The 26,490-nt window shown below is 41.5% G+C and overlaps 2 protein-coding genes and 1 long non-coding RNA gene across 3 annotated transcripts; all 3 read right to left on the bottom strand.

Annotated features, from left to right (window-relative positions):
- Positions 1-1,419: 1,419 nt before the first annotated feature.
- crbn (cereblon) lies at positions 1,420-12,918 on the bottom strand. Its single transcript, XM_071901941.2, has 11 exons — positions 12,811-12,918; positions 12,374-12,483; positions 11,977-12,179; positions 11,697-11,846; positions 9,403-9,565; positions 8,693-8,755; positions 8,488-8,572; positions 8,213-8,328; positions 6,503-6,567; positions 5,119-5,250; positions 1,420-3,661 (listed from the first exon to the last, which is right to left on the bottom strand). Exons 1-11 carry the CDS (start codon positions 12,881-12,883, stop codon positions 3,478-3,480), a joined length of 1,344 nt encoding a protein of 447 aa, XP_071758042.1. The 5' UTR covers positions 12,884-12,918; the 3' UTR covers positions 1,420-3,477.
- Positions 12,919-14,474: 1,556 nt separating this feature from the next.
- On the bottom strand, positions 14,475-17,160 carry LOC139913818 (uncharacterized). Its single transcript, XR_013504906.1, has 4 exons — positions 17,106-17,160; positions 16,979-17,005; positions 16,368-16,390; positions 14,475-14,802 (listed from the first exon to the last, which is right to left on the bottom strand). It is a non-coding gene; the product is annotated as an uncharacterized LOC139913818 (long non-coding RNA).
- A 767-nt stretch (positions 17,161-17,927) lies between these two features.
- pa2g4a (proliferation-associated 2G4, a) lies at positions 17,928-26,307 on the bottom strand. Its single transcript, XM_071901940.2, has 13 exons — positions 26,139-26,307; positions 25,184-25,312; positions 24,734-24,839; positions 23,752-23,821; positions 23,558-23,650; positions 21,600-21,663; positions 21,235-21,313; positions 21,013-21,091; positions 20,743-20,876; positions 20,462-20,556; positions 20,225-20,352; positions 20,051-20,104; positions 17,928-19,820 (listed from the first exon to the last, which is right to left on the bottom strand). The coding sequence occupies exons 1-13, from the start codon at positions 26,218-26,220 to the stop codon at positions 19,758-19,760; spliced, it is 1,176 nt and encodes a 391-aa protein (XP_071758041.1). The 5' UTR covers positions 26,221-26,307; the 3' UTR covers positions 17,928-19,757.
- Positions 26,308-26,490: the final 183 nt, after the last annotated feature.

The raw sequence follows: 26,490 nt of genomic DNA, 5'->3' as shown, positions 1-26,490 counted from the left end.
ATGTAAAGAACACCATCTCCATCTACTCTCACTCCTCACTTTATTTCTTTGTCTTCCTCAGACAAACATGCATTATTCTTTTTTTAGTTCCTGGAAGAAAGGTTAGTGTCTGATCAAAATAGATGTTTATTTCACCATATGTCACCGGATCAATGGTTGCACACTATATTATTTTCAGAAATCCTTAATTATGAGTAAACTGAACTGTACACAAGCCCAAAGAATAGCATCAAGCTAGCTTCAGGGACTGTTCACAACACACACATTAGCTGTAACTGAAAATAATAAGCCCTATTGGTACACATGTATGAATATAGCAACAAGCACACAATATCATCAGGTCTTACATTAGACATTAATGACTCTATTCTAGCCCATAACAATATACAGTGTTTTCTCATTTTTCTACTGTTAAAGCCACAAAGGCCACAACAAGAATAAGTGCCACACTCACCAAAAAGCAAAAAACATAAGCTAACAACCATGATCTCTTTGCTTGGCACAACATTTTAAATTTAGATGTATAATTACTGGTCAGACCTGAGGAGGAAGACAGAAGGAACACTGAAAGACAGAAAGACAGTCAGTGAGAGAGATGGATGAATCAGCATCACAGACTAATGAAGAACTTCTATTGAGAATCAGAGTTTTAGAGATGTTGTGCCATGGAGTAAAATCACATTATAAGACGCTTTCAAGGAACAGGAGACTGGATCAGAGAGAATTAGAGCAGAGAGGCACAACAACTGTTGAAGCCCCAGAGCAGGTCAAGTGGCGACTATTTTTCTTACTGGGCTCAGCTCGCAAGATCTGGGATGTCACGCATTGTCCATGTCCCAAACCCAGTCATCTTCTTTCCTGTAATTGCTCTTCTCTGAGGGCCCCTCACATCTCCTGAAGCATGATCAAAGAGGCCCAGGGGCCAACCTAGCTCCCTCCCAGGCAAACCGTAGCCACCCGCTCTCAGACTCATCAGCCCCTCACTATGCCAGCATACAAAACAGCCACCTTTTCTGCCAAGAAAGGCGCTGCGCTAACCTATGCTGCACATGTATCTGCATGGGATAAACAAATGCGGTGCAAATGCATGTGGAAGTTCACATGCGGACACACACCCACAATCACAGCACGTGTTGATAGATAGATTTGAACATTTAACAATTCTGGGAAAACAGATTATCATAGACCCGTACACCTGATTGTTATGTTCATCACCTCAGCATGATCCCCAGTCTTACACACAGGCACACACATTTGAGTCCTGTCTTGAATTGTCACATTTACATCTCTCGCTGTCCTCTTAGTCATAAATACCTGAAATTCTCCTTTGTCTGTATAATGCTCTCTGCAGGTCGTTCCTCACCTATCTGAACTCATCCAATATCTCAGCAGACACATGGAGGGAAGATAAGAAGGGAGTCACAGTATAACTGTATTTTTATTTCACTTGGTGGTACACTGAATGGCATGGAAAAACAAGCAAACAAGCTTTGGAACCAGGCTACTGATTCCTTCAGTGAAGCATCATATTATTGTCAGGGGTGTATGGAAATCTGGCAGCCTGGCTAACATTAAGTCAGAGATATGATAGAGAATATTATCAAAAGGGGAATACCATTGGATTTCAGATTTTACATGTTATTCCTATGCCTTAGGACAGCTCAGTCAGTATTGGTGAAAACCACTAAGACCACTTGGTCCCTTGTCCAAAAACAAGAGATTTTGTCACGTCCATTAATTTATGATATGACATTAATGTGCAGCCCAACAGGGAATTATTAGGACAAGATTGCAAATGTGAAAATGATAATAGTCAGGTTGACTTTCTGGGGACTTTCTGGGGATGAAACCATAAGAATAACATGTAAGATTTTTTTTAACTGAATGGTGTTGCCCTTTACAATAAAATATCCGAAAACGTTTCATTATGGCACACCGTGATTGTGTGATAGAAAGACCAACATCTTCACATTCTAGACAGTTTCTTATTGCATTAGATTACTCTGCTTATTGGTGAACAATTACTTTCTGACAATGCTCCAATATGTGAAATGAATAGCTATGAGAAATAAGAGTCAGATTCTACATACAGTAGAACACCGGTTATATCAGACAATAATCACTATCACTGCCTCTTATTTACAGTCACATTTATACAAACGCGAGCCAGCAACCTTGCAACAAACTTGCAAGAAGTTAAATTCTGAAAACTGAGAAATTAGAACCCAGTAGGGTTGTCTAGAAAAACTTAAACAGGTAAATCTTATCATCGCTTTGCCATTTACTATTTTTCATTCATGTCTGTGGTTCAATGATTTACCAAACTCAAATCCAAAAGACATTGAGCTGGAGCATAGGCACAGCATTTTAACATGCCACACAACATGAACAAACAAATAACAAACAGAAGAAGGGCCATTAATCTCCCCACTCTCTGGCTTAATTAGCTTTGACCTTTCTCAAACAGTCTGACATGACGCACCGAGCCATCTCTAATTTTCACTTGCTCATATGAAGCAACCAGAGATAATGCTCGTCTTCTGAGGCACATTGCAGTACAATGAGCCTTCATTCTCTACAAAATAGATACCAATCTACAAGTATATTACACCTTGTTTTGACAAAAAATTGTGTGATAATAAAAAGCACATATCTGCACACATGGAAAAGTATGCTAAAGTCACTTCCAATCTCACGCTATGCATACAAAAATACACCCGAATTCAATCTTGAACAAAGAATCAAAACCACCAGTTTCTTGGACTCTCATGCATGACACAATTTGTCATACATGAGAGTCTACCTCTTCTTCTGACCTGTGGCAGCTGAAATAATTTAAGAAAACAAATCTGAGAAAAGCACGAAGGATCTGAATTCCAAGTGGATTTCTATTGACTGGTTGGTTTTACAACAGATTGAAGAGGCTAACATGGTCATCTTCTCCAAGTACATCTCTATCTCAGCTGCATGCAGTCACACTATCCATCATACCGAGGAAAGGAGTTGGGAGACAATATAGTTATGCATTAAGCATGGTGTGTGTGTGTGCGTGTGTGTGTACGTGTCTTCAGCAGCCAAGAGAACAGCTGGGTAGGCAGCAATAGGAGGGCAGATCAGGAAGCCGCATGCTATGACTACCATTACTCATGTTGCTGAATCAATTTGCTCAATCTCTTATTCTCTCTATCTCTATCACAATGTACTGAATTTTCTCACTAGTTCCCTCTCATTGAAGAACAATCACTATCTCCATCCCACTCTTATTGGCTCTTAGTGTGCCATTTAAAGGCTGAATGACCTTTCCACTAATATGATGGATTTGCTGCCATGGGTGACAGGCTGTGTGTGATGCATTGATTACTAAAAAGTAACCGCAGTCAGAGAGTGATTGAAGATCCAGGTTGGGGATTGGGGGTTGGGGGTTGGGGGTTGGGGGGTGGGGGGTGGGGGGTGGGTGGGGTCAATGGTGGTCGAATGTCACAGGCAGAAGAGGCGAGAGCTCTCCCCGCCTTCGTCCCCCTCGCTCTGCGGGATACGGGGGAGCATGGCCGAACGAGTCAGACCCCAGAAACGAGGTGGAGACAAGTCCTTCTTGGTGGCTGTGAACTTCCACCCCATGTGAGACCCGCAGGTCCGGCACTGAGCGATCGTCCAGGCGTACCTGGGAGCAAAGCAGGGATTCCATTGTCAGCCACATTTTTCAATCCTCATTTCTGATTGGCTGAGAATGTTGTAAAACACCTGTGATCCCATAACAGTTTGAAATATTCATGTGATACCCAAAAATGACCACTCATACTGGTATTTATGTGTCGCTTAGCAACCATGTTATTTAGCTACTGTTCAAGAACTATATTACTAGACGGAAGTTAAACATTTAACTATTATTCTATTCATGTATTATCCATTAAAAATAAAAGATGTATGGAACAATTGTGTTCTTTCTACTGCCATTTTATAAAAGCAGTAAGCCACTCAATGCAGCGCTTTACAGTGATATCACAGCCTCTCCTAGCTTACTGATTAAATAAACATCTACAAGTTCATGGCAGACGTTTTCCAGTAGCACTCAAGTCAGTTACAGCTCTGCAGAACAGAGGACTTACTGCAGGCTTTATTATCATTCATATTCTCACCAACAGACAACCACAGCAAAAGTTTCTCTACAGAAGTTAGAGAAGTAGCTAAACTAGTGCAATCCCCTTCTCTTATCTCCATTTACTCCCATTGATTTCTTAAGTCAAGAGCCCTTGTAGCCCTTTCGCAGGGGAACAATGGAAGCCAAGCCAGATGCACTCGTAACTAAATAAGATACATCTCACATCTAACATCTGTTCAGCTCAGAAGAATCTTTCAGCCAGCCTTTGGAAAGTTCCACAAGTACATGCTTTAACAATATGCTTTTGAGAGAAATGGTTTTCGGTAGCTGACACAAGCCATCGCCTTCTGCTATTCAATAACAAAATATCTCCAACTACCCAAAACAGTGATGGACTGAAAGAAGATACTGACGGGTTTCGTAAAATCCTGAACCATCTCTTCAAATAAGACAAAACTATACCAGTCAGGGATTTAAGTAGGTTCACACTGATGCAAATGCATTTTCTGGCAGGAAATGGAACTCTGTGCCATTTATGAGAAGAGCGGTGTGATGGAGGGTTACGTAACTACGGAGAGCTCTGGGGAGACTGTACTGTCGCAGAGAGCTCCCCTGCTGCTCTCCTGCCAAGCCTGGTGTCGCACAATGACCCCGGCCCTCTGGAATACTAACAAGACGGGGAGAGATGCGCCTCTGATAAACTTCAATGAAACAAGGTGCCAAGAAATAAACCATTAGCATGCCAAACATGACAGCGCACAGGCGGGGCGGAGGCTTTTCATTTCAGGCATTTGGCAGGTCCGGTGTGGATTAAGGCTAGACCAAATATAGTAATGAAGCATTTGTCAAGACCTCCGCCGCAGTACGTCAGTGGTATGTCTGTCTATTAGAGAGCTATGTTTGCAAAAGCATCTGAATGCCCAGTATAGTTGTATCGGTCAATATTTATATGCGCTGTAATATTCACCAGTGAGCAGAGGAATGTGAGCTGAATGTCGTGTGTATAGAGACGGAGTTACCCCGGAAACCAGCTGTGCAGTGTGGATGGCCGGCCGACCAGGTTGAGGTTGTTGGCTTTGTAGACAGTCAGGGTTTCGTGGACGTAACCGTGAGGGTTGACGTATGCAGCCATGGGGCCGTACAGAGACAGGCTGCAGGCAGAGGGAAGGCAGACTAATTATATTATCAGCAATCATTATTATTTTAGTGGAGGCTGTAGTCAAAGACAAACAACAGAACACAACAACCACAGATGTAGAGACATTCGTTATGAAGAGGTTTGCCACTTTGGTAGACAAACTCTCTCAAGGATGGTCTCAAGGTGGACTAGTGGTTAGAGAGAACGCTCATTCGTTATGAGTCACTCTGGATACCGGTGTCAAATAAGTGCCTCAAATGTAAATTTAAACTTCAAAGAAAATAACGACTGAGCCTTTTGTAGTCCTTGGCTTTTGTGTTCCTCTCAGGAAGCACTATACTGCACTCCAATTGTGGTTTGGGCACATAAGTTTCCGTGTTTCATTCATGAGGGAGAGTTTTTCACGTCATGTTTTGAATGTCTACCTCAGATAATCTACTAAACACATCATCAGTCATTCACTCAGAGGATCTGGATGTTCTCGATGTTCTCAGGCAATGCAGCACACAACTTTTTCCCATAAACATACAGCAGGGGTCTGGCCAACTTCATTGGTGCTTGGGGTTTTGTGTGTCGCTCTAGGACACACACATAACTATCACACATCATACACTCTCAGCAAATTACATTACATAAGTGTGTGTGTGCGTACTTCTCCTTTGTGATGAGACAACTCCTTAGATAGCGAGTGCTGAGGTGTGGAGCAGCGCTACTTGTGTTTATGATGTAACCCCAGACAGGTTTTATGTAACTGCCAGACAGTCAAATCAACATTGATTTTAACAATTTAATGAGTAGAGAGATGAGAGGTTCTACGAATACGTAAAAACTAGGCTTTACACCAAAGCACTTAGCAAATATGTGCAAATTTCTTTCTTGTCCAGTCCCGCCCTGAGACTGTTTCAATACGTTTTTTCGTTCTCCAAACTACTATAGATGAGAGTTCTTTGAAAAATGCTAAAATAAAATGCAGCCTATGTTTTTGCCTGCCATTGAAATATAAAGAGATGCAGGCTATTCATAGAACTAACCAAAAAATAAGCACTAACGAGGACTTCAACAAAGAGACAACTCTGAAAATCTACAAGGCCCAGAACATTAACCAAACACCACAGTACTGAGTCTGCATTCAAATAAAAGACCTACAATAAGTGCCTTTTTCACACTCGAGTCTGCAAAGAAAAGGACAGAGAGGTGAACGGAGAGCGTTCAGGGAGTTGTTCTTCAGGAGTGTGGTGGAGGAAATGAGTCCTCTCAAGTCTCACCTGAAGATCTCTTTTTTTGTGGTGATTTCTGTGTCCTGGCACTGCTTACAGCACAGTGAAGTGCACTGAGGAGGACAGAAAATGACAGTTAACAGGAAATGCACAGTAAATGGTTCAGCATGTTCCCGCTGCTGCAGCTAACTATGGCTGCTATAATAACGCTGCAAGACACCTCCCATTCTTTATGGTTGTGTAAGAGTAATTGGCCAGATTAGGTGAGCTCAGGTCATCAGTGAGACCAATGTGACTTCCTCCACTGGGGAGGCCTATTATCTTCCATCAGAGGGCAGGAAAAACTCAGCAGCAATAGGCAGACACATTTAGGAATCACATCACACATCTAGTCAGAGCATCTATGTTTCAGGTAATGTAACAGTACTAACAAGCTCTGAGACCTTACAATGATTCAATAATAATTAATCCAGCAGTATATGCACCTGAACACAGTAATATATCAATTTATTAAGGGTAAAAAACTCTTTTTTTTTTACCTTTTTGTGGCAAACTTGATATATAGACTAATCAGACAGGCATTCACAGCTTCTAATGGGAGGGCTTATTTGTCCAATCATCATGAAACTTGCCTCCGATGTCGAGTACTGTAATGAGCAATGGCTACAGAGGCATTTTAAAATGTAGCAGCAGGATACATTTAATCACAATCTAGTTAATTAAATTCCATCAAATTTTATGTACTAGGGCCAAGTATAAATCCAAATCTGGTTTTGATTGGTGCATGTGGGTACGTCCTATCTTATAGTGGCTTATAACTCAAGGGGCGTTTTAAGTTGAATGCGCTGTTTTGTTGGTAACTGATGACAAGCAGAAAGTGAAATAAAAAAGGGCTTGTCCACAGCAGCACATACCTATATATTAGGCCTGATTAAGTGAAACATGTATTTTATCATCACCTATTGAAATTATATGTAGGGGGAAAAAAGGTTGCTCGTGGATACGGTTAGACGATGAGTCCTCTCGTACGGAGCACTGAGGCAGGCAAGAAGACACAGGCCAGAGCACTTTGTTTATGTTGTGTGTGTTATGTGAGTATGTGGATGTTAGCTGAGAGGTGAGGGGGGGCAAGATAAAACGAGAGGTGCTTTAACACTGTCTAAGACCTCTAGTCTGGGTAGCATCTCTCCCTCAGATCAAATCTACATCTGGATATAGCTGATAGATGATTATCACTATGTGTAGGCATGAGGACCCAATTGCTAAAGAATTTTGGGTCTGATGCTGATGGCAATATCTGGAAAGGAAATATCTGATAAATCCATCAATAATAATAATAATCAGCATTTTAATTTAATTATGAATGTCTCTTTGGCAAATATCCACCAAATATGTCTTTTAAAGAGTAAATGTATCAAAGAACTATAACGACAGCTATTCAGCTACTCTAATTCACTGTTACTTGCTATAAACTCATCATGCCCCTCCCTTGTCCCCAAAAGACTTTTGAAGCCCATTCATCTGTGAAAGGCCAACTTTGGACTATAATATCAAGGGACCAACAAAAGTATCTATTAGGTCCTGACAGGCACGACTAAATAGACCACGGGACATTAGAGAAAGGAAAGAGAAACAGTCTGCCTTTGACTAAGTACAACAAAAGGAGGAACATCAGATCTCATCATACCAGAACGAAAGCCATGGCCATTTGTATGGTACTAAGACTTGGGGGGGGAGAGGGGAGGGGGGAGGGCTTACCCGGTCCATGATATCTAGCTCACAGCGAAGTCTCTGGATGGCGCTGCCAATTTTCAGCAGCTGGAGCCGCAGAACGTCGTCTATGGGCAGACAGGCCGCCACTCTGTAGGAGAAGTCTGATAGAAACCAGACAGAAGGAAAAGAGGGAGGGAAAGGACAATGAGGGGGGGTGAGAGGAAGGAAGGAAAGCACAATAATACAAACAAAGAGACGTACGTGTCTGTGTGTGTGTGCGCGTCTGTAATCCATCTGTAATAATCTTAACACAGGCTGACCTACGGCATTAGTAGGCAGAGAGTCATCCTTCAGATTCTCGTCCCACTCGTGAAGCTGTTTTTTCACTCTCTTCATAAGTGACTCCTGCAAGGCATAACAAAGGAAACTGAATGGTTTAAAAATGGTTTACATTATTTTCTATGTGCGGTTTATTTCTATCAGCTGAGGAAATACCAAGCAGGACACACAGCCCACGGCACTCACAGAGTCGTAGAGGGCGTAGACCCAGGGTGGCCAAGGAGTCAGACTGGCACAGTGAAACTTCCTCTGTGGTGGAAAACACAGTGCACATAAGCAAAGGACATTTAGGTATATCACATCATATAACAAGACTAGGGCTGCCAGATTTGCTTTTATCCTTCACAATTCACTCCCAAGTTTCCATATACAATGCTTTTCTCTAAGCACTCCAACATCTAAACAGTTAACCTTCTCTGCTGCCGTCCCCACTCCCTTGTTCTCCACACCATGTCTCCCACACTCCCATCACTAACAAATAAAATGGCATTTCTGTAACACATATTGTGAATACAATGCCACGATATATGATTTTACCAGTTACTATCAGCAACACACAAGGCCTTAGTCTGACCTAATTGAGAAGTAAGTAGACAGAGAAGGAGGGAGATCACAACTGGCTTGTCATGTGGGTTATTCTGTTGAATAAACAGACCTGTTGGACTGTTCAGGCTCCATACATTTGGATTAAGAGAAAGGTGGAATGTATAACTGTAAGGTAAAACAGCTAGGCATTGCAGTGCTATATACTGCATGTGTATGCAGATAGTAACAACTGCTAGATGAGATTGTAATTGTTAATATCAAATTCTGCAATAACAAGACGTGTTGTTTGTGACTGCTGCACATAGGCTATACGTTGTGTGTGTGTGTGTGTGTGTGTGTGTGTGTCTGACCTGGCGGTAGGTATTCCACCAACACTGGGCCTGTTTGCAGCTCTGGCCCGCGGGTCTAGAGGAGGGGTGCATGTGGAGCCTGGAGAGGGGCGTTAGCTGCACTGCAGTGAGGGGATCTGGAAGGATCCGCTCGGGAAGGATCTGAACCTTGGCTTGTCTGATGCTAGCAGAGAGGAAGAAAAACAGGAAGGGAGGGAGAGATAAAGATATAGGTAATAAAAAATAGTGTGACCCTGCACGCCAGTTGATCATGTTACAGCTGCTGCATAAGAATATGCATTTAAAACGATTTATACTTCAATCCCACCAAGACTCAAAATTGACATGCAATATTTAATCTCTATTTGCCTTTAGCAAAGACACAAACGCACACACATCAAAGATAAACAAAGAATCCAAAAAATAGCTGACATCATACATGTATGATGGCTGGGTGCGGCAGTCTCTGGGTCTAAACAGAGGTACAAAGTGCAAGAAGAAAGGTAGAACAAACACACATGTGCGAGTTTTCAAATCTCCTTATCATTTCATCAGTATGATTAAACTACAATTGACGGTGGGCGTCCCGACAGTGACTGGTGCTGGAAGCCGATAGAATAATAGTACTACATTTAACACTACGCGGGAAGCAACACACAGACTAGATGTTAAAATAGAAATGAAGGCTGATGCAGGTGTGTATGTGGTGTAGGCATCTTACTCTACAGGTCACGGGCCCTGTGACAATGGCACTGGCATCATTCCTTTATGTTTGTTTCTGTAACAGATGGCAAGTTCAATGATCCGTAATCCCAGGCTCAACATTCAGAGAGGAAGGGAGCAGCATTCAAATAAAACACCTTCGAGACATTTCCTCTGAGCGGCAGGACACCCGCAGCGCACGACACCACCAGCATTACAACAAGAGGTCAAAAAGATTACGACAGTCAGACGCCCCTGTGCGTCACATAGTAACAACTAGGAAATGAGGGAAATGTGTCTTTATGAAGACTCAGTGACTCAGTGCCATGGACAGCAAACCTATACGATTTCCTGGGCAAAGGTGGAATTGAATGGACATGATCTATGAGTTTTGTCAGTGGGAGGCCTGGTACAAAGATAGTCAGCCATGCTTTCATGATTCACCCTGCAGCATGGGGGAGCACAGAGTATGAGCTTAGCATGTTCTTGTAACCAACATCGCTTAAAAAAAAAAAAACTGAATCATCTCTCGTCAGTATTGGACTATTTTAACACCAAAAATAAGCACTGCTATGTTACTACTCCATTGAACTCCTTAAAGAACGAGTCACAACCCATAAATCTGACACAAAATCTTGAGTCTCCAGGAATGAGAGTTACGCTTCCCACATGTACTTGGTTGAAAACTGATCTGATCTTCTCCGTTCTCCTTTCTTAGCAGACAGTGAAAAGAGTTATTCTGCCCTCTAGGTGCAAGGTGTGATGGTAATCCTGACTAGATACTGGGCCGCAAGGTGGGGCTGGTCAAAAACTGGCTGCCATCACACTTCTAATGTGATGGCAGCCTCCTTGAGGACCGAGCTTTCTATCAGCAGTTATTTTTGGATTCTTCTGGCTCTCGTGGATGCTTACACCGGTTTAGAAGGTAGTGTGTGTTTGAGAAAAAAATGTTCCTATCCAAATAGAACACAACTATTGTCTGAAAGCTCGGTTTCTTACAATTTTTCAAGATAACATACTGACACCGGTATGATTATACTGTGAGCATTGTGTTTTGCAAAACAATGTTTATCAAAGACTGTCACGTATGCCCCTAGGTTTCTATTGCAGTACAGTGGGGGGGGGGGGGGGTTCCTGGACGGGCGGAGCAGGCGGCTAGTGAAGTTATGGTTTCTACTAATAGGGATCATGACAGAAAAAATGTTATTTGGGCCCAGGGTTCAAAATACTGAATTATTCCTTTGAAAAAAAAAATACAAATGAATTGCAGTGACATCTTGGGGCTGCTCAAGCTACACATACTACACACACACACACACACACACACACACACACCTGAGTTTACTCCAGTAGTTTTCAATCCTGGTTAATTATAGTTAATTGGAGTCACCTTGCATCCCAGGAGTAAAATAGTCGCTGATTAGATGGTTAGAATGAAACCCAGCAGGTCTCTGGGTCCCAAAGATTAGGACTGAGAACCACTGGCTTACTCCATCACATGCATACCATTTGAGCACTAAACCACACAGCATCCATGTCTATTCATAGAAGGCTATTCTCATTCAATTGTCCTAATCTTTAAGCTTTTGGTTTATGAGGCAATTTCAACTTACCCATCTGCTTGAGTTCTTATTTCATGAACCTTGAATCTCTGCCTCCCTACAGCTTTCACTTTGACTGTTTCAATGCCGTACTCCTGCTCCTCCCGGTATGCATAGATTTCAGCTGTTGTCCCAAACTCCGCCTCTGGCTCAGCTGAGTCGCTGTAGTGAAGGATATCAGATAAAGTAATCAATTTCAAATAATTAAAAAAAAAAAAACTATATCTCTTTCCAGGGCGAGCAGTATGCAATCATTATCACTGGATATCATCATCTTTCCATTGATGGGTACCTGTGTGCGAGCACAGCAAAGGTGCGGTCCCTCTGGATGACACTCCGCATCATGCTGACCTCCTGCGGCCTGAAGAGCTGCAGGGGCAGCGTCTGGCCGGGCACCAGCATCACGGCGGTGTGTGGCAGCACCGGGATGGTCTGGCAGCTGTCGTCATCGTGGACCGTACGGCCGTGAAACTCCTCCATGTCTGAGCCCAAGTACTGCCACCAGAGGGGACAGTGGGGAACACAACACTGTAACAACTGTAGACATCTATTAGAGCTAAACACTGGGAAGGCACAAGTATGACAGCTATGTAATTAAACACTTGTGTCTGAAACACAGCTGACTTGCTTAAGGGCAAAATCTAGTGAGGTGATGGCTAGGGTTAGAGGAAATCTGTGCCATCACTCACAGCATGTGACGTGGGAAGACTGGGGTCAAAGTTGATGATACTGGGCTTCTCTGCGTCCTCACTGTCTCGGTCTTCAGTCTCCATGTCATCCTCCTCCTCTTCTTCATTTTCTGTAATGGCACATCAAGAACGAAAAGTCGTGATCTGACTGAAGGGAGCTTAGTTTAAATTGAGGAGGTTGGTTTAGCCGGCTGAGTCTGTCCTAACCAAACTACGGTTGCAAAATGATCAGCTTGATTACTAACCGGTAAACTGACATGAAATTATATGGAGAAAGCGAAAGCGTAACGTTAGGTTTCGAAAATCTGCCAGTCAGGTTGTGATCATTGAGTGGCCTTTTGTGCAACAGTCAGCTAGATGCGAGGACAGATGCTTTGCTAATGAATCACTTAGCATACTAGGAAATCTCTTGGATTAAGCTGAAGTTCAGCTGTTACCTGGTAGGAGCTGTAACTGATTGCCCATGTTGTCGTTGATATTGTTGTCACCTCCACCCCTCTCGTCAGCCATATCCTTGTGTTTACAATCCCACTCCTTCTTCTGTGGTGTCTTCAACGTGCAGCAGCCAGGCTCCTCATCGCCCCCTAGCAGAGGGGGGACGGGTGTTGGGCGGGGCTAAATGTCGTAGCTGGAAATGGAGTCTAACCAGTCTATAATAAATCTAACCCAACCGAGTCTAATATTTTTTAGGCATTAGTCTAACAGATATACTATAAAACATCCTAAGTGTAACCCAGAAGTACAAGTGAAGGGGTTCTCGCCGCTTCCAGAGAATAAATATGAACGGGCTTTTTTTGTGAATATCCAAAACGTACGACTTGTGGTGGAAGAATCCGTCCGTCCTCTCAAACCGTGTCAAGACATTTGGCCCATTCATTATCTGACCTACACATGCAACAGATATTTTCAATTGTAGGTTCCTGCATGTGAACATGGGCTGCATAAAATATGTTTTTGGTACGTGAGCATGTACCGTTTCGGTTATTGCTCTAAAACCTTGCTCTGATTGTGACTACGCACATAAAATCTGTGGCGCTGAGACGCAGGAAGTGCATCAACTGTATCTTTGACCCTCTGCTTGTCAAATAACTTTTAAATTGGTGCACAAAATTAACACTGAATCTTAATATGTTGGTCGCAGTGATTTTCAATCCTAATCCACGGGACCTAACGAACTACCAGGACGTTAATTGGAGTTAATTGCATTCACCTTGCATCTCAGGTGTAAAATAGTCCCTCATTAAATGTCTAGAATGAAAACCACCACTGGTCCATGAGCTAGTGTTACTAGTCCCTGAAATTATTCATCCCTCTGTAACTTTTGTATTCTGTGCTACAAATTCATTTCAAAACGTCCTGGGTTTTCTTTTTGTCTGAAATGTACATATCTAAGCCATATTGTCCTCCATTATCACAATGCTATATTAAAATAGCACTAGTTCTAGTATTACTGTCACCAAGCTAATTTATGCATTAATCAGCAAATATTTCCATTTCAACATACTTGTCTTCACCTTTGGTCTGTTAAATTTCTTCACAGGACTCTGCAGGTTCTGTTGGGCTCTTACATCGACAGTACAGTGGTTCTCAATCCTAGTCCTGCAGTACCACAACTGCTGGTTCTCTATTCTACCAGCTAGTTAATTACATTCACCTGGTGTAGGGGCTGAATGAGACCTGGGACACCAGGTAAAACAGAAATCCAGCAGAGCTGTGATACTCCCAAGACCAGGATTGAGAACCACTGGCATGAAACAAGTCATGTAAAAGCCATGTAACCAACATGCCAGTGAAAATAGTAGCATTCAGATGAAAAGCTTGTTCAAACTTTGCCTTCAGAAGTTCACTCATCTTTGCATCATGCACCATGTGATTGTAGCCTTTAGTTATGCAATAATACTACATTCAACCAGAAAAAGGGATGCATGTATCCATGACTATACCAGCTGCACTATAACATAATATACAACTAGCTACCTAAAGACCAGCTTAAGCCTTGAGTCATGCCAGCTTTCACCATAGCTCCTTCAAATAAAGACATTTGCATAGTCAGATCTACTATTCAGACTGGAACTTCTGACAAATGCCAAGAACATGTTGGTAATTTTCCTTGTTTAATACACCACATGAAAACAGTTGTTGGTAACCAAACATTTATTATGGTCTCTTAGAGCAGCTGTAGTTCTGATGTTGAGAAGAGATCCATTCTTGGTCATCTGCCAATCGAAGACGTCCACAGCTGGCTGGCGTGAGAAGCGTGTCCTCTCAACAGGGTTTAGGCCTTTTCTCCTCGGCGAGGTCGGCTCCACGCAATCCACATCAGCCACAGTTTCAGTCATCGGGACTGGCTCCCGACAGGATCACAGCTGGTGGGGGTTGGGGCAGCCTACTTGGACCTCTGCCTCATCTTTCTCCTTTTACGCTTCAGCCTGTTGAACATAAATGCCAGTTCAGAGGAAAGCAACACACTCAAAGACCCTGCTGGAGTCTGTTGGCCAAACCCCATTTCATGTCACATTTCTCTGGATTAACAGGAAGTCATCTAAAAATCCACCCAAGTTTCAATTCGGCAGATAACTTGATTCACAGGTTGGCAAGAAATCAAATCCTTTAACCCAATCAAGCATGAAGCTTGGTGAAGGAAATGATTATTCACCTCTTCACTTGAATTTTCACCGAGGCCGCTTAAAATTTCTTACCAGCTTGAAAGCTTAATTTCATGGATTGCCATTTCACTCGAGTGCATCATTAAGACAGACTCATGCTGCCTTCAAGTGCTGGTGAAATATTGTAGTTTGAGTTAAGCTCAGATGAACGCCCCAACACAGTGGCATGAAAGCCATCTTAACTGATGGCAGGTGATGTACATCATATTTGTTCACAATCTATGCAAGTAATAACTATGGCTGTGCGTTTCCATTTTACTAATGCATTTGTTTGATCAAAGTAATCATATTGCATGATGTACATTCTGCTGCAGCACAAAGTAGCTCTATGCCGCTTGGTTTCTACAAATAAGACAACGAAAACAGTCCTACTTTATAAAAAGGTCAATTTTGTTGCATTTCTGCCCAAAAGCACTTGAACGCACAAGTTGCTTTTACAGATTGTGAAATCTGAGGCCGTTTACAAGGAGCACCTCATGGCAGCGTCAGACAGCATATTTACATGCACACCAATACTCAGATTACAAGGAGAAATCAGCTTAAGGCAATATTTCAATTACATCAGGGATGAGTAACCATGTGCCATGAGGGCACATGGTCTGCAGGTCTTCATTCCAAACAAACAGTTGATTTCACCGATTAACACACCTTCAACCTCACAGGAACAGCAGCTGAATGAAATCAGCTGCTGTATTCTTTGGTTGGAATGAAAAGCTGCCCTCCGTGGCACATGGTTGCCCATCCCTGGCTGACATTGTTGGAAATAAGGTGATTTCTGTAATAACCTTATTCACAAGAACTCCTTTAGTTAATAGTCTACCTCTAGCCCCTCCACTGTCATGTTTGCTTTGTAAATACAATATCCAGGTTTTGTCTGGTGATGTCACACATGCAGATTGGAGGGGGCCCAAAAAAAGAAGTAACTTTACATACCCCAATAAATCAAAAGAATCCTGATGTCTTAGTGCTTGTGTTTAATTTTTTGGGGCATGCATTTTCTTTAAAGGCTGCAAATGGGGTACTGTCCTGTTGCCATTTGTGCTAGACTCTTGAGTAACTTGCACCCTAACCTTATTAAAGCAAAACATTGTGATAGTTAGTCACATATTGCCCTCTGATGTCCTAGGTATGTTAGGATTTATTTGCTTTGTTTAAAATGAGTAAAGGTGTTAGAAGATCCTCCAAACCCAGAGAAATGTGCATGCTGAGGGGTTCAGATGTGTACAAGTTTTCATCTGTGTGGCAGTATTGAACCCCAGTCCTCATTCTAATGTCTGACAACCAGGTAATCATGATGTTTGGGTACTAGCATTTGGAGTAAGGCTTACCTGCGCATACGCTTCTTCCTCCACTAGAAAACAAAAAGGATACCAATTAGTGTACAATAAATGCAAAAACAAATGTCCTGACCCTGTCATATATGCACTCCTATTGACAAAGCCATGAGAGCACGCTTGTTGGTGCAGAGAAGCTAGTAGTAGGCTACATGCCGACAACCAGGCCTCTGCAGTGCAGGCTACAGGTATTGAAAACACCCTATTTCAACTTATAAGACAGCAGGGTCAGTGGCCAAATTTAAATGGCTGAACCCCCAGCGACCTGGACTACACTTTACAACACACAAACACCATATTAGAGAACAGGTTAGATGCTAGGACTACAGCATACACGAAGGCGGGCCTTCCAGGACCTTAGCATGGCTGATAGCGAGCTCATATCTAGGACTATTACAGCTAATGCTATCAGCATTATTACACCCATGCATTATACTGGCTTAAGGAGAAGATGTAATTAAATGCAGCCTGAAGAAACGTTTAATACCGACAAGTTATAACAGGAAGCGATAGCCAAATGCATGCTAGCTGCATTGATTAGTGGGAGGGTTGAACAGGAAGACGATGCAAAACATTAAAATGTTGATATTGTGTGGCTCACTCACCTTGGCTCTCATCTTGTGGAGATGGGTCTATGAAAGAGAAATGGAAAAACAGTATGAGATAATGCGGATGGTTTGTAAACTTTAATGATTAGGTTGGATTCGATTCGCGGCAATTTTCCAATCTTACCTCAAAGCAAGGAGAGCAACTGAAAGAGGATGTGACGATGTAAGAGGGCGGTATTTATAAGGAAGGTGACGTCATGTTCAAGCGCCTTCTGTGCTGTCCTAGCTCCATGGGAAATGTAGTCACAATATCTACTACTGTACTGTGTGCCTAGCGTTTATCCACGTTTTCAAGCTGATATAAACATTTATCATGTTATTTAAGGAAATACATCATTATACGCAATGCCAGACTGATTCCAGTTATATCAAATAGGCTCCTTTGATTCAAATAAAACTATATTATCCTGAAAATTCTTTGCTTACCTTATGATCACAACCTTCTGAATAAACTTGTTAAAAAATGTTAATTACATACACATGACAAACACTCCACTGGTCTTGTCTGCAGCTTTGGCTCAGAGCCCCAGAGTGAATTAAACCAAAGCATTGCACTGACCATGTTATTAATTTTTCAACAAAGTTTATTTCCAAAAAATAATAATAGAAAAAAAAAACAGTTGGCATGTTCCATTATAACAAAGACAACATGTGACATAACAAAGTCTTGTTTTTTTTCCTACTTGGTCACATATTGGCTTGGCAGTTGAATGATAATAAACCTCCCACACAAAACTATTCTCTTACACACAAACCACGCTGCTTCCCCTCTCTCCCCCCACTGAAAAGACACAGGTGTATTCATAACACCACAAATTCTTCTCACACACAGATATGAGCTTGAATTTTGTCTCTTTGGAAGTAAACAAAGTCTTAATGTATTGGTGCAGAGACATTTTCTATATTGATCTTTGACAGGGGGACTTTTAAAGAAAACAAACAGAAAAATATGAAAATGTTTTTTATTTCATTAGATATAAAGTTCCGTTGGCCACTGATCAAGCTACAAAACAAGATCTGACCGTTCCCAAGCTGTTGACACTTCTGACCCTTCCACCGTTCCCCCAGATATCTAAATGAACTCCAACTGCACTGAAAACACCCAACACACCTTTCTTCATAACAGCCGATAAGCTTCAGTTTACATGCTCCACAAGACTAATGACGTAGTAAAGCAAATAACAGATCAGGTGTCATTTAGAATAGTAAAAAAACATGTTTTCCAAAGTACAGACTCACTTCCATCTTATCATAAAATTACCATGTCAAGGGCAATGGCAGTAAATGTAGCAGTTTGTTCCCAAAAATCAAGCTGATTACAACTGTTTGTTGGTGCTTGCATTCTTCCAAGTATTTTATTCTTCTGCTCAAGTTGTTATTGCTTAAATAAAAAAAAAATTTGTGGTCAAAATCTTGTAATCTCAGCCAAACAGGAGGTCAGGCCGTTAACCAGAAACCTTCACTACATAAAGTCTATGAAGCAAAGGCCTCCTATTGTATAACAAACCCATTTAGTTACCGTGTCAATTTTGTGATAACTTTTGCTTTTTTACATTTTTAATTTAGAAAGTTTATAATTCATCTCTAGCTTGTAATATTTCGTGGGTCAGGTACATAAAACTTAGATGTAAAAACAATGCAACTTTTTTTTTTTTTTTTAATCTCCTATCACCTGGGCTAATTTCCAAGAATTTTAACTTTTAACCCTTTACTGCATGGTGTTGCCATATAGTAAAAAATACTTTTTCCTTGACCACTTCCAAGACAAATTATTTAAAGTACTTATAAACTATTTGTAAATGCTAAGGTCTCAGTTGTTTAATGATGCATTCAGACTAAAATCCCTTTCTTTATCCCATCTGCCCCGCCCACACTGAGGAGGCAGCAAAGTGCTCCCAAACATCCCAACAAAACACTACCTGGACATTCCTCAGACAATACAGTTTTCTACTCCAGTTACCATGTTCACATACAAACAAATTTAGATAACTTGTTATATTGTTGCCAAAGGGAAATGCGACAATGGAATCAAAATACCCCATTCATGCAATAGGATAATCCCTACACTTGGGCGGCCTCAAATTAAACTTGACGCTTTAAAGAAATACCATGATCACAAATATAATCAAGTTTTTGTTTGCATTTATCCAACAGTCTAAGCCTGTAAAAAGATGCAGTCAATGTTGTGCTTATATTTGTGTTACCCATTAATGCCCATTGTAAGCTTCAATAGTAAATGTAATTTTTTGACAGCAAATAATATAATAAAAAATAAAAAAAATCAACTTGTACAGAAAGATATTCAATTCAATTAATTTCATGAGATAATTAATTTGTAGTTGGTAAGAAATTCCCCCCCCAAAAAATCAAGGAAAATTTTAATTTTACAACATGCACCAAAGTCGCACACTTACCATTTGGCAACAATTCTGTTTAAAAATGTAAAAACATTTGCAAAAATCCTTTATTTCCTATTATTAGGGCACTTAAGTCAAGAAAAAACCCCCAAATAACATTTCTTCTTCCGTCATTCTTTCAATTAATGCAGTAAAGGGTTAAGCATCAATGGCAAGCAGGTAGGTCACTTATCTCCAGTCTTCAAATATTCAATTACTTCCAGCAATCTTATCATGAATTTAACAGTTTAATTTGTAAACTCAGCTCTAGAAGTGTACGACGGGTAGAGAGAACTAACAGTTTGGGGAGATTTGTCATTTTTTTCCTCTTGCTGTTCTTTGGGGTGTTGCATGTGTTTGTATGTGTGGAAAAGTAGCATTTATTCTGCCACTTCCGTGTCCTCGGTTGGCTGTCCAGTTGCATTTTCTGCAGTCTTTGAGGCCTATAGGATGTGAAAAGGGAGGCACAGATCAGAAAACAGTGGTTACACTTAACATAACATACTGGATATTGTCTTTTTTATAATATGTATTCCAGCATCTGCTTTATTGTACAGTATACAGAGGAAAAAGACACAAACGATGGGGGAAGTAGAGGGTAGAAGGGGGTGAGGGTGAAAGTTCATTTGCTGGACCACATTTCAACCACATTATTTTTTAAATGGAAATATACCTTCTTTTTCTTTTTCTTCTGTGTTTTGCGGCTAGCGGAGCTCTGTAGTAAAGTCTAGGGAAGAGAGGAGAACGTTCAGTATAAAACTGGGTATATCGTTTCATGCAGAGCAGCTCTTTTCCCATGCAGCCAGTTGTGACCAAAGAGGCCTGATGTTTGAGTTGTACGTCTTACCCTCAGCTCTGCATCCTGCACTTCATACTCTGACTTGTAGAGCTCTGGCTCAAGGGGTCCGTTGGTGATTCTGTGTGGCCCGTTGGCCATCAGCAGTACTGTGAACTTAAACTGGGCGACAAACTCTCCTGAGAGAGAGAAAGAGAGGGGGGGCAGGGGAGTGGGAGGAGGTAAATAAAAGGTGTCAACTGTTAAAAAGAGAGAAGGTGTGATTACAAAGTAGAGGTGCACACTCACCTTCTTTCTCATTTAGCACACTGAAGGGCTGGAGCAATTCGTGTTTGGCACACTCCACTACACCCAGGCGGGCTTTGGCCTCATCCTCAAAAGCCCTAATGGGAAAGGGAGAGACGAGTTAGTTCTCAAAATCTGCACTCAACTTTACTGAAGCATAAACTGACTGGATTAGTTTTGTTGTCAACCTTTCATAATTTTAGCAGGCTAAAAGAAACAGGCATTAAAACACTGGTTTGAATTAGCAGCTACTGGGGGGTAAATGTGAAGTGTGGCGTTAATACCTAAGAGTGAAGGGCATGGCATCAAAGCGTCGCTCCACCTCGCTGAAGAACATGCGGGAGGTCTTCATCTTCAAGCCATACTGCTTACTAGGATCCCTCTTATAAATGGTGGTCCTCTGACCTCCATCCCTGGCCTGAATACAGAAAACAGAGGGTAAAAGAGGAGAAAGGTCCATTCTTTAAATTTCAGAGTTGACTATCCACAGCAGAAGCATCTCAAATCTGGACAGTCATGGGTGAGGAGCAAACAGAACAGTAAAGGCCACTGACCTTCCCTTCTCCGGTGCTGATCAGCACGTCCACAGCATAGACTTCATGTACCTCAAACTCTGCCTTCTCATGGTCCTTCCTGCCAAAGAGTGTCAGCAGTAGCCAGGTGCCAAAACAAGTGAGTAACATCTCTTAGTGGTCAAATATAATTCCTTTAGCAAAATACCCATGGAACTCTGCAGGTTTTCCTCAAAGTATCATGATCTAAGGGAATAAATGTACCTTTGCTGGTCTGTAGGGTTTTGAATGATGGTCTTCTCTCCATCTATGACATGTTGCTTTAGCTGATGAGACAGCATACCTTTAAAACACAAAGCCAGACAGAAGCACCAATGATACTCGGCAGGAAAAGGTGCAGCATCATCTCATTTCTACATTTTCCTGAAAACAGCCAATGGCGTGTTATGAATCTGTTACTGTGGTCATCTTCCTATTATTTGAACAAATTCAAAGAGATTCAAGGAGGAAGTTTAAGGACAAAAGTTAACCAACACCCATGGTTGCGAACAATGCCTTTTCCATGACACAGCAGCCTGAGAGGTACAATCTGTTACATAAAAACAGGAACTTTTAATAAAGGCACTCACCCTCGATGGCTGAGCATTTGAATGATTGAGCAATCTTGTTCCAAGCCTCTGTCACCTGAGTGTTCTGCAAGAGAGAGGTGCATTCTTTATACATTTGAAATTTAACTACAATTTATACATTAATGGATCTATGAAAATAATGCAAAATCCTCAACGCATCTTAGATCCAGTCTGAAGACAGTTTTGGGTTGTATAAAACATAGTATGGCCAATGGTCTGATCTACTTCATAAACCAGTTCAGAGAAAGTGCAGAGAAAGGAGCAAAGCAGAAATCAAAACATCACCAACATAAAAGTCAAAACAAGACACAAAATTGTAAGATGATCCTGAGTAAATCAACTGAGAGAAAAAGATGCTAAAAAAAAAAAAAGCTTACAACACAACCTGACATACAGCCATGTTTCTCATCCAAGTGTCACTTGTATTCAACAGGGCAAGTTGTAATTGATAAGTCAGGCAGCTATCTCAAGCAGCAACAACTATCTCAGGGGCGATGACATGCAGGACGCTGTGATCGACTGGCCACCAATGATATTTGTGTGGTGGCCTGCAAAAACCCTTGCCATGGTGAAACTTTGACATTTGTATTTTTTGATATTTTCTAAAACTAGAAACCCCCCCTCATGTATAACTTTTTGAATGACTGAGATAGCTCTCTCAGATCAAAAGTTATGAGTCTTTTAATCTGTTGTGTGTTTAAAAGTAAAAAGCGAGAGAAATGGCTTTTAAACATTCCACAACATTCCATTTTCTCCAGTGGCGTTCCACCAACTTAGTCTACAGAAGAGTGTAAGGTAAGGTAAAAAAAAACACACCAGCACTGAAAACAAATACAATTCTGATTTGTTTTCCTCAACAACATACTTGGTCACTTCCTTACAGCAATCTGAAATCATAGGATTGGCTTAAGTGTGTGTCTGTGGACGTCCTTTACACCTACTGGATACTTCTCTATACTTGCTTTTAGTGGTGAGAAGGTAAACAGGAAAAGGTAAAAAAATAGAATGAAGTAACAAGTGAGACTATGTTGTTAAAGTTAATTTGTTGAAAGGAAACGGGATCAGTTATCTGTGTCTTCTAGCAAAGCTTTTCATTCGTTTTTGCAACAAGTTGTTAACGTCAATAACCCGGGGAATAACATGAGTGGATGTAGCGACCATCTTTCTGTGGATATGACATTGGTTTGTTGATGAATAACTGTCACGACCACCAGCTGCCTGTAGCTTCGTTCATAGTAAGTGACTCTGTCCTACTGCTTGTTAGCCAACACTCCTGATGAGTAGGCTACTGACATTTTGCGGTCTGTTTGACTGCCTGTGTTTTTTCCTGGATATTAACTGTAACTTTAAGTCCGCTCCTCTCATGTCACCGGTCAGAATCAGAACAAGGGACAGACAGTATTAAATGGCTATTTTGGTGACCTTATTTATTCAGATATTACAGTGAGTATTGAATATGTTTTGTTCAAACAGCTTTACAATTTGCCCAAAAGAGAAAAAACAACCTCAAAAACATTCTGAAACATACTCTAAAAAAAGCTGTAATTGGCTTCTAAATGTAGACAAATCATGTATTAATTTGAGCAGAGTGGTTTTCAAACAGTTCCTCTGGGGATCCACATTTTCAAATCCATTCATTCTTGTAAAACAAAACTGATTTTGTGGGCTACTGGCTAGGGCAATCAAACAGATATTTAAAGACAAACTAGCTTATTCTACAATATTTTATTCAACCTACCATGCACTGCAAAGAATGTAGTAGCATAGTCAGCAATAATATAGCTAGCAGCTTTACATACCCAATTCTTCTGAATAATTTGGGGACCCATTTTAATCTTTCCACAGCCCACCTTTGGGTCCTCACCCAATCTTTATATAAAAGCTGCTGTTGAGAGTGGAACTTATTATTACGGCTGGCATGGGAGATATTGTGAGGAGGTGGAGACGTGTGGAATTACCTGGTTACCAGGCTTAACAAGGCGAAGAGCTGCTTCTGCACACAGGTGGGCTGCCTTGACTACGTCAGCTTTCCGGCCTGTGATGGGGTTCTCCTGCAAAAGTAGGATGCAGTGAAAACAGCATTTCAAGATGTGTTTTAACGAGAGTAAACACAAAGAAAAAACAACACAACAAAACAAAAAATGGCCCATACCTTAGTGGCTCCCACAACAAAGCTGTGAGCAACATTGGCAATGAAGCCATCAACATGAACCCCAAGATCTCTGCAGAAAAAAATAAAAAGAGGTAGAGCAGAGAGGACAGATTGAAATGTAGTACAGCAAGGTGAAATCTGTGATGTGTCAAATTCATTGCAAGTTTTTACTGCCAATACACTGCCAAGATTATTAATGTTATTGTGTGAAACAATCACTCAAATCAATTCAGGGAGGACAAAATGTCAACTACCTTGTAATTTAGAAAATCAGACTAATAAAGACCTGACAATAAGAGAAGGTCAGACAAAAATAAGAATTTAATCTCTTATGGTCAATAAATATATTCTAAGGTGACGTTCTGTAACCTTTGGCTGGACTTATTGTGAATTCAAGGAAGCACCACTAGAGATTGTATTACAATGGAAAGACATAGCCAGCCTTTTGTTGTAGCAATAGAAAAGGTCTGTGTAAAACTGAGAAACATACAAACCTAAGTCTATATGATCTTCATACATTGCCATAAGCTATAAAAGCTAAATCTTAAAACAATAATAATCTATACATATAACAGAGGAAATGGCAGAAGACAAACAACAAGAAGAGTAAAGAGACATGACTGTAGGTGGCAATACAACAACTAAGATGCAGAAGTTCACCTTTGCAAAGTACAACATTGCACTGACAAATGTGATAACTGGGATTTAGCAGGATAGTTATCAAGGCCAAAAAATTACAAAAAAACCTAGTGCAAAAAGACTAACTCTAAAAATGTCCAAACTTACTTGTCGTTTGCCACGCGAGACAGACAGGGAGACAAGACCTTACTAATGGAGCAGACAGTCAACACCAAAGAGAAAACCCTCACACACTAACGACAAGACATCACACAAGGTGAAAAAGAGAGAAGGGAAGACAGCACACTGGGAGACTCAAGACACACACACGGAGGGTAACATTACTGTAGAGTGCGGTGCCTACATTTTGACCAGATCCCCATCTTTAAGTGTGTAGTCAGGGTCACTCTTCAGGGGAGAGAAGTGGCAAACACAGTTATTGACTGAGACGCTGGTGGGAAAGGCAATGCCTAGAAGAGGGAAAAGAGAACCACCAAATCTTCATTTGGAAATCATCCACAGCTTTTGTAAGAAAACTATATAAGTATGCGGGATGAAGGGAGTCACACTTGGAGCACCAAATATGCTTATTCCTAAATCCATACACGGTCAAACTCTGCCACTGGATTTGTAATTTTAAATCCCCCTTCTTTGATTCACACTGATCAATAATGTGTGACATGGCACACAAGTGGACTACATCACACAAGCGGACTACGAACGATTTGCATGTAAGCAGATAGGGTCTTTTTGATGGTGCCACCTGTCCTAACCCAACTACAAAAGAGATGCAACATTATTATCTTTTTCTCACCTTTCTTCATTTCCTTTTCCTTCTTGAAGACCTTTCCAGTCTCAGCCATGATGTAGGCGTCCCCCTTCTCACACAGGCTGAGCACCGACACCCCGGCCTTGGCTGCTTCCACCACCAAACGAAGAGCCTCTGGGTGACGGGAGTGACACAAACAGCAAAAGATTAACAGACTAAGAAGAGGGGACGAGGAACGGACTTGGAGGAAAAGAGTGCATAAGAATGGTTAATAAAATTTTATGTAACACACTCGTCATCTATTAAATTACTTCAACTACTTTGTTAGATGCAACGTTCAGTTATCAGGTATTTTTCTATAAATGACCCCGAGATGTCACTCTGCTCTGTCTATAAATGGACGGAGGAGACAAAAATAATTAGCTACAAGTTTAGATGTTGACCAAGCTGTAGAGTAAGCTGACTAAGCTGTAGACCACATACTATGCCTGTCCCAAAGCACAAATTCAGCATGTCAGTCCAGCTAACGTTTATAAAGCAGATTACATTCAAGCTCGTCGATAACACACGGCTTCAGCCTCATGACAAGCAAATGCAACGTGAAGAGTGACTTCATATCGGTAGCTGATTTATCTTTCAGCAAGTTGACATTTGCTAACTTAGCTGAGATTGCTAGGCAACAGGCTGTGGAACTGGCTAGCTAAGTTAACATTAGCTAGCATCCCACGTTTGTCACATAGCTAGAAAGCTCCCTCCAGTCTAACATTAATGTTGAACGGCAATAACAGAGTAGCTAGCTACAACTGCACCACTTGCACTTGCTCGCTAGCTAGCTGTGGCATGTCCATATCTTCTAAAGCTGTGTGGCTCGCATGTAAAACCACATGGCTGCTGCTGTGTACTGGAATTAACGTTAGCTAGAGACTGTTGCACGACAGGCCGAAAAGAACAGGTCACCTCATCCACAGTCACCCATGGCTACTTATCTAAACGAACTTACGATTGGCGATGTCACCTCCCATTTTATACTTGGTGACAACCAGGTCTTCAGCAATGGTCTGTTCTTGCTCCTCGTCAGACATGTTTACAGCTGTTTTTACACGCTAGTCGGCCGTATGAAGCTGCGAAACAGCCACACTTTCCCAGCTTCTGTCCGTGGCTGCTCTCCGGCCTCCTGCCCTCTGAAGCTCCTCCCACCCCACGCTGACGTAAACTGCGTCACATCACTCCAACCCGCCAAAATACGGACGGTGCGTTCGGGGTCCCCTGTATAAAATTTTATATGTAACTTCAGAGTACCAGTCTCATTTGGATTGACTGAAGCAATATGCCAAACGAACGAATAAAGACAG

This window comes from Centroberyx gerrardi, chromosome 5, assembly GCF_048128805.1.
Source record: "Centroberyx gerrardi isolate f3 chromosome 5, fCenGer3.hap1.cur.20231027, whole genome shotgun sequence".
NCBI classification, from domain to species: Eukaryota; Metazoa; Chordata; class Actinopteri; order Beryciformes; family Berycidae; genus Centroberyx; species Centroberyx gerrardi.
Note: the sequence above shows the minus strand (reverse complement) of the source record. Positions and strands in the feature narration are given on the sequence as shown.

Bases quoted from the DNA above. Each gene is read 5' to 3' on its own strand.
- crbn (XM_071901941.2), bottom strand. From the start codon at position 12,883: ATGGCTGACGAGAGGGGTGGAGGTGACAACAATATCAACGACAACATG. The intron at 8,573-8,692 runs GTGAGTGCCGTG...TATGCCTTGCAG, and splicing joins TCTACGCCCTCTACGACTCT to GAGTCACTTATGAAGAGAGT. The intron at 3,662-5,118 runs GTAACTCCGTCT...CTTTGCTCCCAG, and splicing joins CTGCACAGCTGGTTTCCGGG to GTACGCCTGGACGATCGCTC.
- pa2g4a (XM_071901940.2), bottom strand. From the start codon at position 26,220: ATGTCTGACGAGGAGCAAGAACAGACCATTGCTGAAGACCTGGTTGTC. The intron at 25,313-26,138 runs GTAAGTTCGTTT...CCCGTCACCCAG, and splicing joins GGGAGGTGACATCGCCAATC to AGGCTCTTCGTTTGGTGGTG. The intron at 20,353-20,461 runs GTGAGTGTGCAC...TCTCTCTCTCAG, and splicing joins TGTGCTAAATGAGAAAGAAG to GAGAGTTTGTCGCCCAGTTT.